The 16,884-nt window shown below is 43.3% G+C and overlaps 2 protein-coding genes and 1 pseudogene across 5 annotated transcripts in view; all 3 read left to right on the forward strand.

Annotated features, from left to right (window-relative positions):
- LOC100676772 (zinc finger protein 350-like) overlaps positions 1-8,814 on the forward strand; it is a 32,111-nt gene extending 23,297 nt beyond the window's left edge. For both annotated transcript variants that reach the window (XM_010586586.3, XM_010586585.3), the window contains exon 5: positions 1,156-8,814. In XM_010586586.3, coding sequence (XP_010584888.2) covers positions 1,156-2,606 — 1,451 coding nt within the window. In that variant the 3' untranslated portion in view covers positions 2,607-8,814. The remainder of the gene's footprint in view (positions 1-1,155) is intronic.
- A 2,012-nt stretch (positions 8,815-10,826) lies between these two features.
- Positions 10,827-12,675, forward strand: LOC100670316 (cysteine dioxygenase type 1-like; annotated as a pseudogene).
- A 1,656-nt stretch (positions 12,676-14,331) lies between these two features.
- Positions 14,332-16,884, forward strand: part of LOC100677340 (zinc finger protein 613-like) — a 63,082-nt gene continuing 60,529 nt past the window's right edge. For 2 of the 3 annotated variants that reach the window (XM_023543444.2, XM_064294156.1), the window contains exon 1: positions 14,332-15,181. The gene's annotated coding sequence lies outside the window, so the exon portion shown is untranslated. The remainder of the gene's footprint in view (positions 15,182-16,884) is intronic. The other variant, XR_002784706.2, reaches the window with a different exon arrangement.

The following is a 16,884-nucleotide window of genomic DNA, read 5'->3' on the forward strand; positions in this document are numbered from 1 at the left end:
CCTGCTTCGTGGGATGAGAAGCCCACAGTGCCATCTCACGCTGGTCTCCTGGTTCTGCTGCTGCTGTTCTTTGGTTGCCGCTTTTTCCTATCTTGTGCCATGTCTAGTGTTAGAGTTCTCTCTCTCTTTCCTGGGTCTAGGAGGCTCTTAGCGCAAGGACCCCAGGTCCAAAGAATGTACTCCACTCCTGGGTCTTCTTTCTTGATGGTATTAAAGTCCCCTCTTTGCGCCTCTGAGATGGCTAATTCTAAGCCTAGAGGAATGGCAAAAGTGACCAATCCCCTCATTAGGGTTCTGTACACTTTATTTGCATGGTCCCACCCCTACACATGTTCCATATTCCTTATTTACAATATTAGAAGGCTGTCCAGTCCCCTTGGTGGGCCACAAGCACCTTATTTGCATAGTCCCACCAGGTCATTTTGTGGGAGTCACAAGATCATACATGGCACGAAGGGCCATATTAAGTAATTCACTGCACTGCCCCTGGCAAACCCCACCTTAGTCACCTCATTAGCATAATCTGTCAAATCCATTCTGGAAAACTATATGTAACTATGTGTAACTCAGGAAAACCCAAGAGTTTATAGTTATCACTCAGGAACCATATCCCTCAAAGACCAAGTTTGGATAACATTAATTATAAGCCCTATGTCTTTCCTTGCTTTTTTGCCTTAGGTTGTTTTACCAAACTAAAATGTCAATTGCATAAGCATAAGGAATGTGTTTGTGTATCCCCAACACTAGTACTGTGCGTGGTGCATAATTGTCATTCAGTAAGGATTTGTGGAATTAATCTGTTCTTCCCAATTTGGATCAGGTGGCTCTCCAACCTCTGTAATCTTTTGGTCAGAGACTTCCCTGTATTTTACAGTCTCTTTATGTTTTTTAAGGTCTTGTTGGGGAACAGCCAAATGTGTATGTATTAATTATGTTTTAGCTAACCTTTTTTTGTACACTAACTGCTTTCACCTTCTGGGTTGTTTATATTGTGTTTTTTACCAGTGTGCAAGGAACATTAAACATGAAGTTTTATTTATACTTATATCACAGAATTGTCATTAAAGAGGCACCTCACATCAAAGGATTTTTAAAAATCACAATTTCAAATCAAATCAAGATGATGGAAGGATTTATTGTTCTCTTCTTTTCTAGAAATCCAGGAAGTTGGTAATCATCTGCTGGGGAACACTCAAAATGAAAGCAGGGTGAATAGAATGGAACAATGCCATGAAGATAATGCGTTTGAAACTATTATTCATCAGCACAAAAGCCATTTTGCTTTAAGGCAAAATCATAGTATGTTTGACTTACGTGGAAAAACGGTGAAATCAATTTTAACATTAATAAATCAGAGCAGAAGATATGGAATAACGAACTCAGCTAAGATTAATAGAGATGAGAAAATATTTCTCCATGCTAACCATGAGCAATTTAATACTGAATTTAAATTCTCTGATTGTCGAAAATCCAAAACTGTGAAGTCCCAACTCATTAAGCACCAGAAATCTCACAAGAGAGAGAAACCGCATGTATGTAGTGAATGTGGGAAAGCCTTTTTCTGGAAGTCTGTGCTCATGAATCATCAGATGATTCATACAGGTGAGAAACCTCATAGATGCAGTCTATGTGGGAAAGCCTTTTCTAAAAAGTACATGCTCACTGAACATCAAAGAGCTCACATGGTAGATAAACCTTATAAAAACACAGAATGTGGCAAAGGGTTTCCCATGAAATCAGACCTCAATATACATCAGAAAATTCATGCAGTAGAGAAATCTCATAGATGCAGCCTATGTGGGAAAACCTTCTCCCGAAAATTCATGCTCACTAACCATCAGAAAGCTCACACAGGAGAAAAACCTTATGAATGCACAGAATGTCACAAGTCATTTATCACGAAATCAGGACTCAACATGCATCAGAAAACACATACTGTAGAGAAACCCTGTATATGCAGTGAATGTGGAAAATGCTTCAGCCGTGAGTTAAGTCTCACTGCTCATCAGCGAATTCATAGACAGTCATCCTATGAAGGCGCAGACTGTGACAAAGTCCTTCTTAAGAAATCATGGCTCAATATACATGAGAAAACACATAAAATAGAGAAATGCTTTCAATGCAGTGAATGTGGGAAAGCTTTCAACCGAAAGAAACAACTAAATTTACATGAAAGAATTCATACAAGAAAGAGACCCTATGTCTGCAATGTATGTGGACAAAAATTTGCTTCCATGCTTGATCGTTTTAATCATAAATTAATACACACAGGAGTGAAACGTGTAGATTCAGACAAGGTGGAAGACCCTTCTGCAGCAAGTCAGAGCTCATCACGTACCAGTGGTCTCACGCAGCATAAAAACCCTGTTAATACAATGACTATACAAATGCCTTCTGTGGCATCTCAGTCTTCAGTAAACACCAGTGGACTCCTAACAAGTAGGAACATAATCCTTGTGGGACAGCCCATTGCCAGATGTGAACCCTCAGGAAATAACAGAGAATCTGTACAGGTGAGAAACCTTATTAATCCAGTGAATGTGGTAGTGCCTTCAGTGATCAATTATGTCTTATTTTATGTTGCAGAAAATGTTACCCTCCAGTGAGTCTAGTAAAAGCATACATTATCTCCTTTATATAAAATAGACACAGAGTAATTGCTATAAGGGGTTTAGTTAGATTTTTAGGAGTTAGAAAGTCCTAACAACTTCTTATGATAATTTCTTCTTGAAAAACCAGTTGTTATTGAATTGAATCCGACTTGTAGTAATCCCATGTGTGTCACATTAAAACTGTGCTCCAAGGATTTTCAGTGGCTTATTTTTGGAAAGAGATTGTAAGACCTTTCTTCTGAAGCATCTGTGAGTGGTCTCAAACCTCCGACCTTTTGATGGGCAGCTGAACATTTTCACTGTTTGTCCCACTCTCTTAGTCATCTAGTGTTGCTATAACAGAAATACCACAAGTGGATGGCTTTAACAAAGAGAAGTTTTTTCTCTCAGAATCTAGTAGGCTACAAGTCCAAATTCGGTGAGTCAGCTCCAGGGGAAGGCTTTCTCTCTCTGTCACCTCTGGAGGAAGTCCTTGTCATCAATCTTTCCTTGGTCTGGGAGCATCTCTGCACAGGAACCTGGGGTCCAAGGGATATGCTTTGCTCCTAGTGCTTTTTTCTTGGTTGTATGAGGTTCCCACTCCCTGCTAGCTTCCCTTTCCTTTTATCTCTTGAGAGAGGAAAGGTGGCATAGGCCACACCCCAGGGAAAATCCCTTTACATTGGATCAAGGATGTAACCTGGTAAGGGTGTTATAATCCCACCCTAATCATCTTTAACATAAAATTACAATCACAAAATGGAAGACAACCACAGAATACTGGAGATCATGGCCCAGCCAAATTGATACACACATTTTTGGGCGAACACATTTCAACCCATGACACCCACCTACGGACTCCTGGGGTAAGGACTGCTTGTAATGATACTAAAACAACCTAGGAAAAAAATACCTTTTTTTTTTTTCTTTTAGCTTGCTCATATCTTTTTCCCTGGGTAGATTATGAAGTTCTTTTTTTATTTTATTCTGCTTTAAGTGAAAGTTTACAAATCAAGTCAGTCTCTCATACAAAAATTTATGTACACCTTGCTATATACTCCTCGTTGCTCTCTATAAATTTCTTGATAGTTCTTGTGACTATTTAAGTTTTAAAGTTAAAAAAAAACAAAATTAAAACTTTACTTTCTTATGGCATTAGCCATATTTGAAGTGTTCAGTACCCATATGTGACTGTTGCCTAACAGTTTGGACAGCCCAGACAATGAGTAAGACTTTGTAGCTCTTATATGGCTAGAAGGTATATACTGGGAGAAATGTCCGTTATTTCTGTCATTACAGAAAGTTATATTGGAGAGCATCGGTTTACATCATTTTATATTTCCTAGCACACAGAAAACTAACATATTGATTTGCAAAGTGAATGAGTGAACCAGTAAACTAATCTAAGAGTGTTTTGTCATTGAAGTGAACGGGCCATTGGAACGTAGTTTACAGAATGGAATTGTCACCCAGAAACTTTCTTGAGGTATTCAATAGTGATTCTGAGACATATACTAGGGTTGAAGAAATAAATAAATCAATTTTAGATAATAGCAGCCAGATTTTTCACTCTCAGAGAAAGAAACTACAACTAACCTACGAGGAAAGTGTATAAGGAACTTTATGGTGCTGGATTAGAGTGGAATATAAAAATATAAATTCGTATTTACTTTAGTATGTGTATCATTAGGCAAATGCAGAAATACTTACAGATGAGTGTATACATGGGTTATTCGCTGTGTTCACAGAGAGGACCTAGAAGCAGTGACACCCCAGTAGCACTGAGCACACTCCTGTCCAGATCTTAGTTTCTAAATACCACTCTCCACTGAGAGAAATCAAATACCTTTGGTGAAATGAGTGATTCTAGGGCTGGGACAGGTAGAATACAAGATTAGCCTGGAACACCTTGAAGTGACAGTAAAGAATTGCTTTAAAAACAAAAGGATAGGGACATGTCAGAGGGACAAAGGAGCCAACCTGAAATAGCACTGAACAGCTAAAGCTGAAATAATTTTAGTCACATAATAATGATGCTAACAGATTATATAGTCCAAAGTATATGTGTTGGGATCAGTCTGGGAACAGCCTGCTGGCTTCCTTTTGAGCTACACATGAATCTTGTGCTTAGGACCAGAAGTGTCAGCCTGGCTGCTCTGGGGGGATGAGAGTGTAGGCTAACTCCCTTGCGTAGGTTTCTTGACCCAAAACACATCGTACAGCAGATCGTGGCCTCTCAGCTCATCTTCCCCTCTTGTCCTGAGCATATGTCAGTATTTTGCTAAATGTGTGCATTATATCGCACGTGGATAACCCCATTTTTATATCTTTTCCTGTTGGGGAGGGAAGGAGGTCTTCTGCATCACAAGAGGGGCGCATGCAGACCATCATACCTGCAGCAGCTGCTGTGGGGAGTGACATGCTGGCCATAGGGGTCGGAATTCCACTACTGAAGCTGACCTTGCTCTGTCCTTCCTCTGGCTGAGTAAAGCATTGTTTTATCCAGTTCCTGAGTGTAAGTCGTGTCTTTCTTGGCTATCCTCATACCTCCAACTATAGACTGAGTTACTATTCTTGTAAAAATGTTAGGGCGGCGACTAACCTCCTCTAACTTCACAAGGGGAAGGAGAATCAAGATCAGCACCCCAAGGCTTTTTCCTGTTGGGTAGAGGTCAGACATACCTCCTTTCTCCAAACTTTTTAATAGTTCTGACACCAGTTATCCCTCCCACAGCACCCTCTACTTCTCTGCTGTGTTTGGTAATTCATTGCAATGGCCACACAGAACTCACAGACTATGCTCACACTTATGGGTTTATTAAGGAGGTAACAGGTTACAATTCAAGTTTAGAAATACTCAGAATACAGTTCTTCAATCAGGACAGCCTCTTCCCAACCGTGCCACAGGCAGGCCTCTCCCTGGCCCTTAGCCTCTCATGCCCTCGAGCCTCTTGGGCCAGCTCAGTCTCTGCCCTTCTCAGGCAAGTGTTACAAAGCTCTTTAGCTCTACCGATAAGTACCCAGAATAACCCCACTTCACCAGTAATCCTTGGCCTGAAGGCACTCTGCTCTAACTCCGTGGGGTTGGCAAGCCTAGCTCCACCGACAAGTCCCCAGAGGCACCCCACTCTGCCAGCAAGCCTCACGTCCTAAGGTGCTTGGCTGTCTCCGTCAATTGGGTCAGTCGGTTGGGTGGGTCTGCAAACCTAGCTCTGCCAAGTGCCCTGAGGCACCCTACTCCACCAGCAATCCTCCTGCCCTAAGGTGCTGTTTTCTTTTTTAATGGTCTGGGATGCCCACTGTACTGTCTCCTGCGGGTCTTCTGGTACTGCTACCTCTGCTGCTGCCATTTCTCTGCAGCTGCTTCTCACCATCTCTGGTGTTACAGCTCTCACTCTCCATCTCCTGGGCCTAGGAGGTTCCCAACGCAGGGATCCTGAATCCAAAGGATGCGCTGCACTCCTGTCTGTTCTTCTTGGTGGTAGTCAAGTCCCCACTTTGGCCTCTGGGATAGCTCATTTTAAGCCTAATGGGATGGCAAAACTGAATAATCCCCTTGTTAGGGTTCCACACACCTTCTGGTCTCACCCCCATAAGAATGTCATACACCTTATTTGTACTATTAGCAAGCTGTCCATTCCCCTTGGTGGGCCAAACTGAAGATGACTTGAGGCACTTACTTATGAAGATCAAAGACAACAGCCTTCAGTATGGATTACACCTCAACATAAAACAAAAATCCTCACAACTGGACCAAGAGGGAACATCATGATAAACATAGAAAAGATTGAAGTTGTCGAGGATTTCATTTTACTAGGATCCACAATCAACACCCATGGAAGCAGCAGTCAAGAAATCAAATGACACATTGCACTGGGCAAATCTGCTGCAAAAGACCTTAAGTCAGTTTCTCATACAAAAACTTATACACACATTGTTATGTGATCCTAGTTGCTCTCCCTGTAATGTGACAGCACAGACCTTCTCTCCACCCTCTATTTCCCGTGTCCATTCAACCAGCTCCTGTCTCCCTCCGCCTCCTCATCTCGGCTCCAGACAGGGGCTGCCCACTTAGTCTCATGTGTCTACTTGAGCTAAGAAGCACGCTCTTCATCAGTATCATTTTATGTCTTAAAGTCCAGTCTAATCTTTGTCTGAAGAGTTGGTTTCGGGAATAGTTTTAGTTTTGGGCTAACAGAGAGTCTGGGAGCTATGTCCTCTGGGGTCTCTCCAGTCTCAGTCAGACCATTAAGCCTGAAAAGACCTCTGTAAATTGTTAAAAAGCAAAGATGTCACCTTGAAGACTAAGGTGCGCCTGACCCAAGCCGTGGTGTTCTCGATAGCCTAATATGCATGTCAAAACTACATGGTAAATAAGGAAGACTGAAGAAGAATTGATGCCTTTGTATTGTGGTGTTGGAGAAGAATATTGAATATACCATGGACTTCAAAAAGAATGACCAAATCTGCCTTGAAGAAGTATATCCAGAATGCTCCTTAGAAGCAAGGATGGCTAGACTATGTCTCAGATACGTTGGACATGTTATCAGAAGGGGTCAGTCCCTGGAGAAGGACATCATGCTTGGTAGAGGGTCAGTGAAAAAGAGGAAGACCCTCAATGAGATGGATTGACACGGTGGCTGCAACAATGGGCTAACACATAACAATGATCGTGAGGATGTTGCAGGACCAGGCAGTGTTTTGTTCCATTGTACATAGGGTTGCTATGAGTCGAAAACGACCTGATGACACCTAACAACAACACACTAATGTAGCCTCGTTAGTATAGCAAAGAAAACCCTATTTCTGAATGAGATTACATCCACAAGTATAGGGGTTAGGATGCTGACACATCATGTGGAACACAATTCAATCCACAATAGCTCTCAACGTGGAACTTCTGTGTCCCAAAAAGGGATGTGCTATCTTCCCACCTATAGGAATGTCTTTTATGAACCAAGAAGTCCAGGAATCTTTAGTATCCAGAACTTTTATTGAGGGCCTCATTACATATTTTAATTACAGTTCCCCCTCCTTAGGTTGGTCGATATCATGAGGTTCGTATCAGGAGGTTGATATCATGTGGTGTGTCTTCCTGGCACAGTCAGCCTCCACCCAACACAAGGCATAAACCTTCAGGTGTGGTTTGGAATACTCATCAAAGACACTTAAACCATTGGGGAAAATGAAAGGTTTTATATGGGAATTGTTTGTAGTATCTTTGCAACTTTTGTGTAAATCTAATTTTTTCCTAAATAAAAAAAGGTTTATTAAAATCAGATATTTGATTTCATCACTGCTTAGTATAAACACGTGTATGTTATAAAAAAATTATGTGCTAGAGGTTAGGATTTACAACACATTTTACGGGGGACACAATTCAATCTATAACATTCTACCCTTTGGACCGCAAAAATTCATGCCGTGGCCATGTGCAAAACACATTCACCCCATAACATGGTCCTAAAAGTGTTAAATCTTATCTTCTAAATCAAATATGGGTGAGACTTTAGGCATATTCCATTCTGGGGCAAAATTCCTCCAACTATGAACCTGTGAAATCTAAAAGTTACCTGTTTCCAAAATACAATGGTGGAACAGGCACATGGTAGACATTTCCATTACAAATGGGAGAAATTGGACAGAAAGAAGGGATAATGGACACCAAGCAAGTCCAAAACCCAGCAGAACAATTTACATTAGTTCTCAAGGCTTGAAAATAATCCTCTGTTCTTTGGAACCATCTAGGCAATGCCCCTGCCCTCCAGATTCTAGGTGTTGGCCATGCTGTCTGGGTTTTGGGTGGAGGCTTCTCGGCCCTGGGCCTTAGCTCCGCCTTCCAGGCTCACTGGGATGACAGCTCTGCTCCCTCAGCTTTGGGCAGCCCCATTCTCCTAGTCCATCTGAGTGGCTGCCCCACCACCTCAGCCCCAGCAGGCACCATCCTTCTGCTCCTTGGGCGTGACAGCCCTACCCCCTTAGCTTTGGTTGGTGGCCCCATTCCACAGGTATGCCTTAACAGTAACCTGTAAAAACAGCGTGGAGGCAGTGTCTGAGCTCCTCTAACTTCACAAGGGGGAGAAGAGAATCAAGATCAACATCCCAAGGCTGATTCCTATGAGGTGGAGTTCAGACATGCCTCCTCCCTTCACCATCTTTACTAATCCTGACAACAACTGTTCGGCCCACAGCACACTACTTCTCTTTTGGGCTCGGTAATTCACTGCAATGGCCACACAAAACTCACAGACCATACTCATGATTGTGGGGTTTATCAGGGAAGTAATAGGTTACAATTCATGTTCAAGATCACTCAGGATACATTTTTTCCATCAGAACAGCTTCTTCCCAGCTGTGATCCCAGGAACACCACCTCTCCCTGACCCTCGGCCTCTGCCTAAAGGCACTCATCTTTCTTGATCCATGGGCCAGGGAGCCTACCTTGCCATCTCCTGCTGCTAAGCCTCAGCTGCCACGCCTTGCTGTCTTCAGTGTTATAGCTCTCTATCTTGGCTCTAGGAGCTTCTCAGTACAGGGATCCCAGGGTCCAAAGGATGTGCTGGCTCCTGGATGTTCTTCCTCGGTGGTGATGAGATCTTCTCTTTCCTGCCTCTGGGATGGCTCACCTCAAGTCCAGAGGGATGGCAAAACTGACCAATCCCTTTGATGGGCTAAAATTACCCTATCTCACAGTCCTGCCCAATTTCTTGGGTGGGAGTTACAAGACCATGGCTAGAAAAGCCACACTGCACAACCCCACACTCCGGAACCTAGTTGGTGAAGATCTGACTTTTTGAAACCTTGGAGGCTGTGGCCCCACCCTTTGAGATCCAGGAGACCGTGGCTCCACCCTTTGAACCCAAGAAGACGCTGCTTGCTGTACTCCTTCCAGCAGCTCTGCTGATCTCCAAGCTGCTCCAGGGATGGTCCTTTTGTTTTTTTGGAAGACAACAGGTATAGCTCCTTTGGCCTGTTTCTTGCCTATAGAATTCCAAAAGGCGGACAGTGTTCTTTCCTGTCAACCTTTCTTTGTCCCCTTCGGTCTAAGCTGGTGGGTATTCTGCTGTATTAAGTGGTTAGATCATTCAGTCATAGGCTTAATCTCTGTGATGGTTAAGATTGTGTGTCAACTTGGCTGGGCCATGATTTTCAATGTTTATATGTGATCACTCCCATGATGGAATCTACTGTGAGTAGCCAATCAGTTTAAAGGGCGTTAAAAGCAGATGTTCTGGCTTTTTGCTCGCTCCGGACCCTGCAGCTGCCTCCTGTTCATCTGATCTCCGGTTCTTGGGACTTAAGGTGTCAGCTCACCTGCCAATCTTGGGCTCACCAGCCCCTGCAGCTATGTGAATCAGGAGAAGCCTTGAAGTCTTGCCTGCCAGTCGTGAGATTTGTTGATATTCACAGCCTATGAGCAAGAGCCCTGCTTTCCCACCTGCCTATCTTGGGTTCGCCAGCCCCTGCAGCTATATGAATCAGGAGAAGTCTCTATCCTAATCCACGGACTTGGGACATTCTAGCCTCTACAATTGCTTGAGCCATTTTTTTGATATAAATCTCTTCCTATATATATTTATATGCTTTACTGGTTTTGCTTCTCTAGAGAACCCAGCCTAAGACAATCTCGTTACCAAAAGATTGTGTAGCCATGTCCTTGTAGCCACTGTGTAGACATCTAAGACACCTGTCCTTAGTTTGTACAACAGAATTTTCCAAATTTTTAAGTTCTGTTTTCATTTTGCACAGTTCATTTTTAAGTCCATCTCTTTCCTCTTGCGCTTTACTATAAGCAGCAAGAAGAAATCATGTGACCCCTTTAAGGTCTTGCTTAGAAATCTCACAAGTTTTACCTTCCACCAAACATTCGAACATAATTCAGACAAGTTTTTTGCCACTGCAAAAAAAGCATCGACCGTCCTCCATTGTCCAATCACACATTCATAGTTTTCTTTTAAAGCCTCACCAGAAGCACATTTAATAGTCCACATGTCTAGTAACATTCTGCTGCTGGTTCCATATGTATTCTCTAAGATGATAGAGACTTTGTAGCTCTTCTCACTTCCATCTGAGCCCTCATCAGAATTGCCTTTAACATCCATAATTCTACCAACAGGCTCTTCAAGGCAATCTAGGCTGTTACTATGAATCACCTTAAAACTCTTCCAGCCTCCAGCCATTACCCAATTCCAAAACTCCTTCCACATTTTAAGTATCTGTTAGAGCAGCACTGGACTTTCAGTGCCAACTTCTGTCTTAGTTATCTAGTGCTGCTGTGACAGAAATACCACAAATGGGTGGCTTGAACAAATTTATATTCTCACAGTATAGGAGGCTAGAAGTCTGAATCTGAGGTTAGGGTGCCAACTCTAGGAGAATGCTTTCTCTCTGTGTCGGCTCTGGAGGAAGGTGTCTTTTTTGAGCTTCTCCTGCTGGATGATCTTCATTTGGCTTGGCATCTTTCTTCCTCTATCTCTGCTCACTGGCTTGCTTGTTTAATCTCTTTTATAGATTAAAAGATTAACTCAAGGCAGATTTGATCTTGATTCGTGTGCACCTGTGGCTGTAGGGAGCCCAGGTATCTTAACATCTTTGCGAGGGATTCTTTACATTTTGGCACTCGATCATCTGGGGGATTTGTGTGTGTGTATCTGTAGCTGTCTAGCTGGCAGCTAGGGTGCGTCGCGCTGCTCCTCTGCTAAGGACTCCACCGCAGCTCAGCAGTGAGACACGTGCGCCGCCGGCTCTGAGCGGGATGGAGTGGACCGAGGGGCTAAAGCCAGGAACCTTGGCGGATCTGATCGGCATGCTACAGCAGTTTTTCACCGGTGATGAGATCAATGTGGGGGAGATGCAGATTGCCATGGAAACATACTAGAGTGACCCCCCACCGAGTCTGCAGTGTACGCTAAGTTTGACCAGTGCAGATATACCCGAAATCTTGTGGATCAAGGAAATGGAAAACTTAATCTGATGATTCTGTGTTGGGGTGAAGGACACGGCAACAGTATCCATGATCATACTGACTCCCACTGCTTTCTGAAGATGCTACAAGGAACTGTAAAGGAGACACTATTTGCCTGGCCTGACAAAAAGTTCAATGAGATGATCAAGAAGTCTTAAAGAACCTTGAGGGGAAACGAGTGAGCCTACATCAACCATTTTATTGGCTTACTTTTATGGGGTAGAGAATATCAGCCAAAAGGAATCTGCTGTGAGCTTTCATCTGTACAGTCTACCTTTTGATACGTGCCATGCCTTTGATAAAAGAACAGGACATAAAAGCAAAATCACCATGACATTTCATAGAAAAATTGGAATCAGGACACCATTTACAACATAAGGTTCACTAGAGAACAACTAAGGAGCACCAGACCCTGTGAAGTGTTAAGGTCTGCTGAACATTTTGCCTTAACAGGAAGGCCTCCTATCATTTGCTCTCTAGTAATACACTTAGATTAGCCAATACTTAGATCTTACTGTAGGGTAGACACTAATTAGAAGGCACTAAGTATGCAAATGCAAACCCTGGTGGCGTAGTGGTTAAGGGCTATAGCTGCTAACCAAGAGGTCAGCAGTTCAAATCCACCAGGCGCTCCTTGGAAACTCTATGGGGCAGTTCTACTCTGTCCTATAGGGTCGCTATGAGTCGGAATCGACTCAATGGCACTGGGTAAGTATGCAGATAGTGTCCTGAGCTATTGGAGGAGAAAAAGTCTTTGTGATTTTAAAGACCAAAATCAACTGCTCTCCTTATTCTACCCTCTAATTCCATTGGAACTGGGAATGTCAGTGAAGGTTTTATAGGTTTTGGAAGCTCTTTGGTCTCTGAACTGTAATTAGCAATAAGTAAAAACAAGAAACTACAGACATCAAATAGCCTGCCTTGCTACCTGGAGGACTAAATGTAGATGTCTTTAATATACTTTGTATGTTCTTAATATTTGAAGAGAATATTTTGAATCTGGGAATTTTATTTTTTCAATCTTATTTTATGAATTCCTTTTTTTATGCGTAATAGGTTGTTGTGGATAGAGAAACTTAAGGCATTTTGCCAACTGGTAATGAAACAAAGGGTAGGGGATTTAGGAAAGTACAATTGTCTAAACCCACAATAAACCAAAATAAACTCATGTCTAATGTATCCAGTGATCACAGTCAAAGAATTTGTACTGCTAGCAAAATTGCCAAAAAATTTTAATTAAAACTGGATTTGAACACACACACACACACACACACACACACACGAGACTGACGAAAAACACACCCTATACTAATTGTGCTACGTTAACATAACAAAGACGACCCACTCTCATATGAGATATAACCACAGGCATAGTGGTTAGGATTTACAATACATATTTTGGGGGGACAAAATTCAATCCTTAACATGTGTCCACCGAGAGGACCTAGAAGCAATGATACCCCAGTAGCAATGAGCCTACCCCCATTCAATTCTGTTTTTAAATACCAAGCTCCAGTAAAAGGAACCTGGGCTCCATGGAGAAATGGCTGATTTTAGGGCTGCAATAGGGAAAAAACAAGGTGAGCCTGAAGCGTCTCGAAGTGACAGAAAGGAAAGAATTGCTTCCAAAACAAAAAAACAGGAGCTGGTCAAAGGACACAGAAGCCAACCTGCAATAGCTCCCAATGGTTAAGATTGGAATTATTTGACAACTAAATAAATAATAATGCTATGGATTATAATCCAAAGTAGAGGATAAATATGCATGATCTATACTAACATTAAAAATATATTGAATGACTAAATAAATGGAGAAAAGACAAACCTTCATACGGAAAATTCAAAAGAGTGGCAAAAAGCTGTTAACCTTAATATTTTTGAACTCTAAATTCTTTTCCTGCCTTCAGAACAATGTTCCGATCTTCCCATTGGCTCCAGAACTTTACTGCCTTTTATTGGCCTCACCTTTACTGGCCTTTCCTCTATCTCCCCAGCCCAAATATAACCTACGCTCATTCACCTGGTCTGTATTGGTTCATACAGTTCCAGCTTCTCCAAACCTTTTTCTGTCTTTAAAAGCCGCTTCCTACAAGTCGTTGTCTTTCAGAACCTTTCCGTGATTGTCTGCTTACAGGCTTTTTTTTTTTTTTGGTCTTTTCCCTTCCCAGGAGCACGTCTCTGCTGTCAGACACTAAACTCCCACTTGTACGTTCCCCAATTTTTTTAAAAACAAAATTGTAACAGGGCGCGGCCATATTACTTTTCGGCTCGGCGGCTGCAAGCAATTTAATCCGTTCCATGATTTCCTTGTGAAGCGCTAGCCTCTGGAAATCTATCCCTTTTCCTCAAGGGCCAAGGAGCCAGGAAACAGGACAATTTCCGCGGCTGTCTCGGCTTCCAGGTCGTTCCTGGCTACTGGCATAAAACAACGTCACATTCCCTTCTGTACGGCAGGTATTCAGATATGGCCGCCTCCTAGGAGAAAAGCGCCGACCGTGCCGGAAATCCCATTGTTCGCGGTCCTCCAAAAGTTGCAGGCCCTCGCCGGCCGCCGTAGGCGGAAGTGGTTTCTGGGCGAGGGGTCGAGAAGTAGAAACCGTTAATAGAAATAAGTGCAACGTTTGGGAGGTCGTGGTTCAGAAGAAAAACAGGCTAGTGCATGTTTTGTCCTTGGAACAGAGCGAGGGAGGTGTGTGGACCTGATGTAGTGAAGACCCATGGAGTTCCTGATGGGAACCCCGGGATGGAGGTGTTTGGGGCAAGCAGGTGGGCGTCCCGTGTTTTTTGGGTGTGGAAAGGAAAAAAGACATAGTTTTTTAAACACAGTGTATTAAGTGGGTAGTCTCCTAGCTGACTGGCCCTAAACTCGTTGTTGGGGAGCGAAGGAAAATGCTTTAAAGAAAACGAAGGAAGCGCTAACAGAAGTTCTAAGGGATTGGTTAAGCGAGAAGTCTTAATTTTGAGGGGCGGGATTATAAAAACGGCGAAAGGTAACCCATTGGTTACTATGGGGTACTGGTTTCTTTTTGATTGGTTGGTTTCAGTCGACTGGGTCAGAAAAACTTTTAACGGTCAAACTAACATAAACCCGTCCCTTAGTTCCCAAATAGTGCATTTCCGGGTGGCGCTTGCATTTTGCATTTGGCTGTAACCTAAAGGTCGGGGGTTGAAACCCGACTAGCAACTCTGGGGAAGGAAAGGCCTGGCGGTCTACGTCCGTGAAGATTTGTTTGTTGTGTTTAGTGAAGTTGATTTTGACTGGTAGTTGACTCCATGAGACAGAGTAGAACTGCCGTATGAGGTTTTCTTGGCTGTAATCTTTACAAGAACCGAGCATCGGTTCTTTTTTCTCCGCAGAGCCGCTGGGTGGGTCCAACCACCGACCTTTCCATTAGCAGCTGAGCCCTTAACCATTGCGACACAAGGGCTCCTCAGAGATAGCCAAGAAAACTCTATGAAGTACAGACTCGATGGGAGCTAACGTCATCATTTTTTGAGTGAGGTCTGACTGAACCCAGGACAGGTGGCATAAATTGTGTGCAGTTCTGAAAAACAGCCGTGGAAAATGTCCTGGTTTACCGGGAGAATAGCTGAAATTTATGGCTTGAGTTTGAACGTTTAACAGGTATGAGACATTGGGGAGGGGGGCATGCCTTTGTACAAAGATTAAGGGAAGGGGGGTCTTTGCGAATCACTCTGTAAGGAGTAGGGGTGGTTTTTACAGTTTACGCGGTGTAGGGTTCAGGATTTAAAATGGGACTCAGCCATGTTGGGTGGAGGAGGGGGATAGATAAAATCGGGTTCAGATTTCACAGTAATGCTAGGGTGGGCATGTGATCTGTTCCTGTGGTTCAGAGGCTTGTAAGGACTGAAGCTTTGGATGTCCAGGACCCCTGGCTGGTGGTTGGGTTGAGGTTTGAACCTCGACTGCTGGGACAGAAGCAGGTACAGTGCCCAGGCAGTAGTTTGAAAGCCTTGATTTAGATAATCATATGTTTTTTCTCCTTAAATTCATGGGTTGGCTAAGTACAGATGGAGGTTCCAATTCAGTCATGCCCATTGGTTTATGTATTGTTTGCTTTCCTGCCATATACGTATAGTTGCTCAGTAGCATTCCATTGTTTGAATATATAGCCCAAGCCCAAAGCCCATTGTGGTCCATTCCTTCTGATTCATAGGGACTCTACAGGACAGAGTTGAACTGCCCCATTGGGTTTCCAAGGATGTGATCTTTATGGAACCGGACTGTCATGCCTTTCTCCCCTGGAGTGGCAGGGGGGTTTGAACTGGTGACCTTTCAGTTAGCAGCTGGGCATTTTAACCACTTCATCGCCAGGGCTCCTGAATGTATAGCAGTTGATTCTAATCTGTGACAGAGACCTTTGGGCCCACAAAGCTTCATATGCATGGATACTTTCTAGTTTGCTCTCTGATCTCTATTTTGTTCTTTATTTTTTCCTCTGGCAAAGTGACTGTAAGAATGGTATAGGGGTGGCATATGATCTCCTCTAACTTCATAAGGGAAGGAGAATTAAGAGCAATAGCCCAAGGCTGATTCCTGTGAGGCAGAAGTCAGACATGCCTCCATCCTCCAAACTTTTTTTTTTTTAACCAATTCTGGCACCAGCTTTTCCTCCCACATCACTCTCTACTTCTCTGCTGGGTTCAATAAATTTTTGCAGTGGCCACACAGAACTCGCAGATAATACTCACAATTGTGGGGTTTATTGTGGAAGTACCAGGTTACAATTCAGGTTCAGGAACCCTCAGGATATAGCTCTTCAATCAGGACAGTCCCTTCTCAGCCATGCTCACAGGCAGGTCTCTCTCTAGCTCTTGGCCCCTAGGCCTGGCCTCTACACTACTCAGGTAAGTGTTACAAAGCTCCTTTAGTTCTGCCGGTAAGTGCCCATAGGCACCTCACCCTGCCAGTAAGCCTTGGCCTGTAGGTGCTCATTTCTACCTCCATGGGTAGACAAACCTAGCTCCTTCAAGTGCCTAGATGCACCCTACTCTGCCGGCAAGCCTCCTGCCCAAAGACACAGAGCTTTCTCACTCCATAGGTGAGAAAGCCCACCGTTCCATCTCATACCAGTTTCCTCCTTGTCTCCTGGTACTATTGTCACTGCTTCTTGCCATCTCTCAATATCTCTGGTGCTACAGTTCTCTCTCTCTGTCTTTTGGGTCAAAGAGTTTCTCAGTACAGGGATACCAGATCTGAGGACTGATACCACTCTTGTCTCTTCTTGGTGGTCATGAGATCCCCCCTTCCTGCTTGGGGGATCACTCATTTTAAGCCTAATGGGATGGCAAAACTGAACAATCATC

This window comes from Loxodonta africana, chromosome 11 (assembly GCF_030014295.1).
Source record: "Loxodonta africana isolate mLoxAfr1 chromosome 11, mLoxAfr1.hap2, whole genome shotgun sequence".
NCBI classification, from domain to species: Eukaryota; Metazoa; Chordata; class Mammalia; order Proboscidea; family Elephantidae; genus Loxodonta; species Loxodonta africana.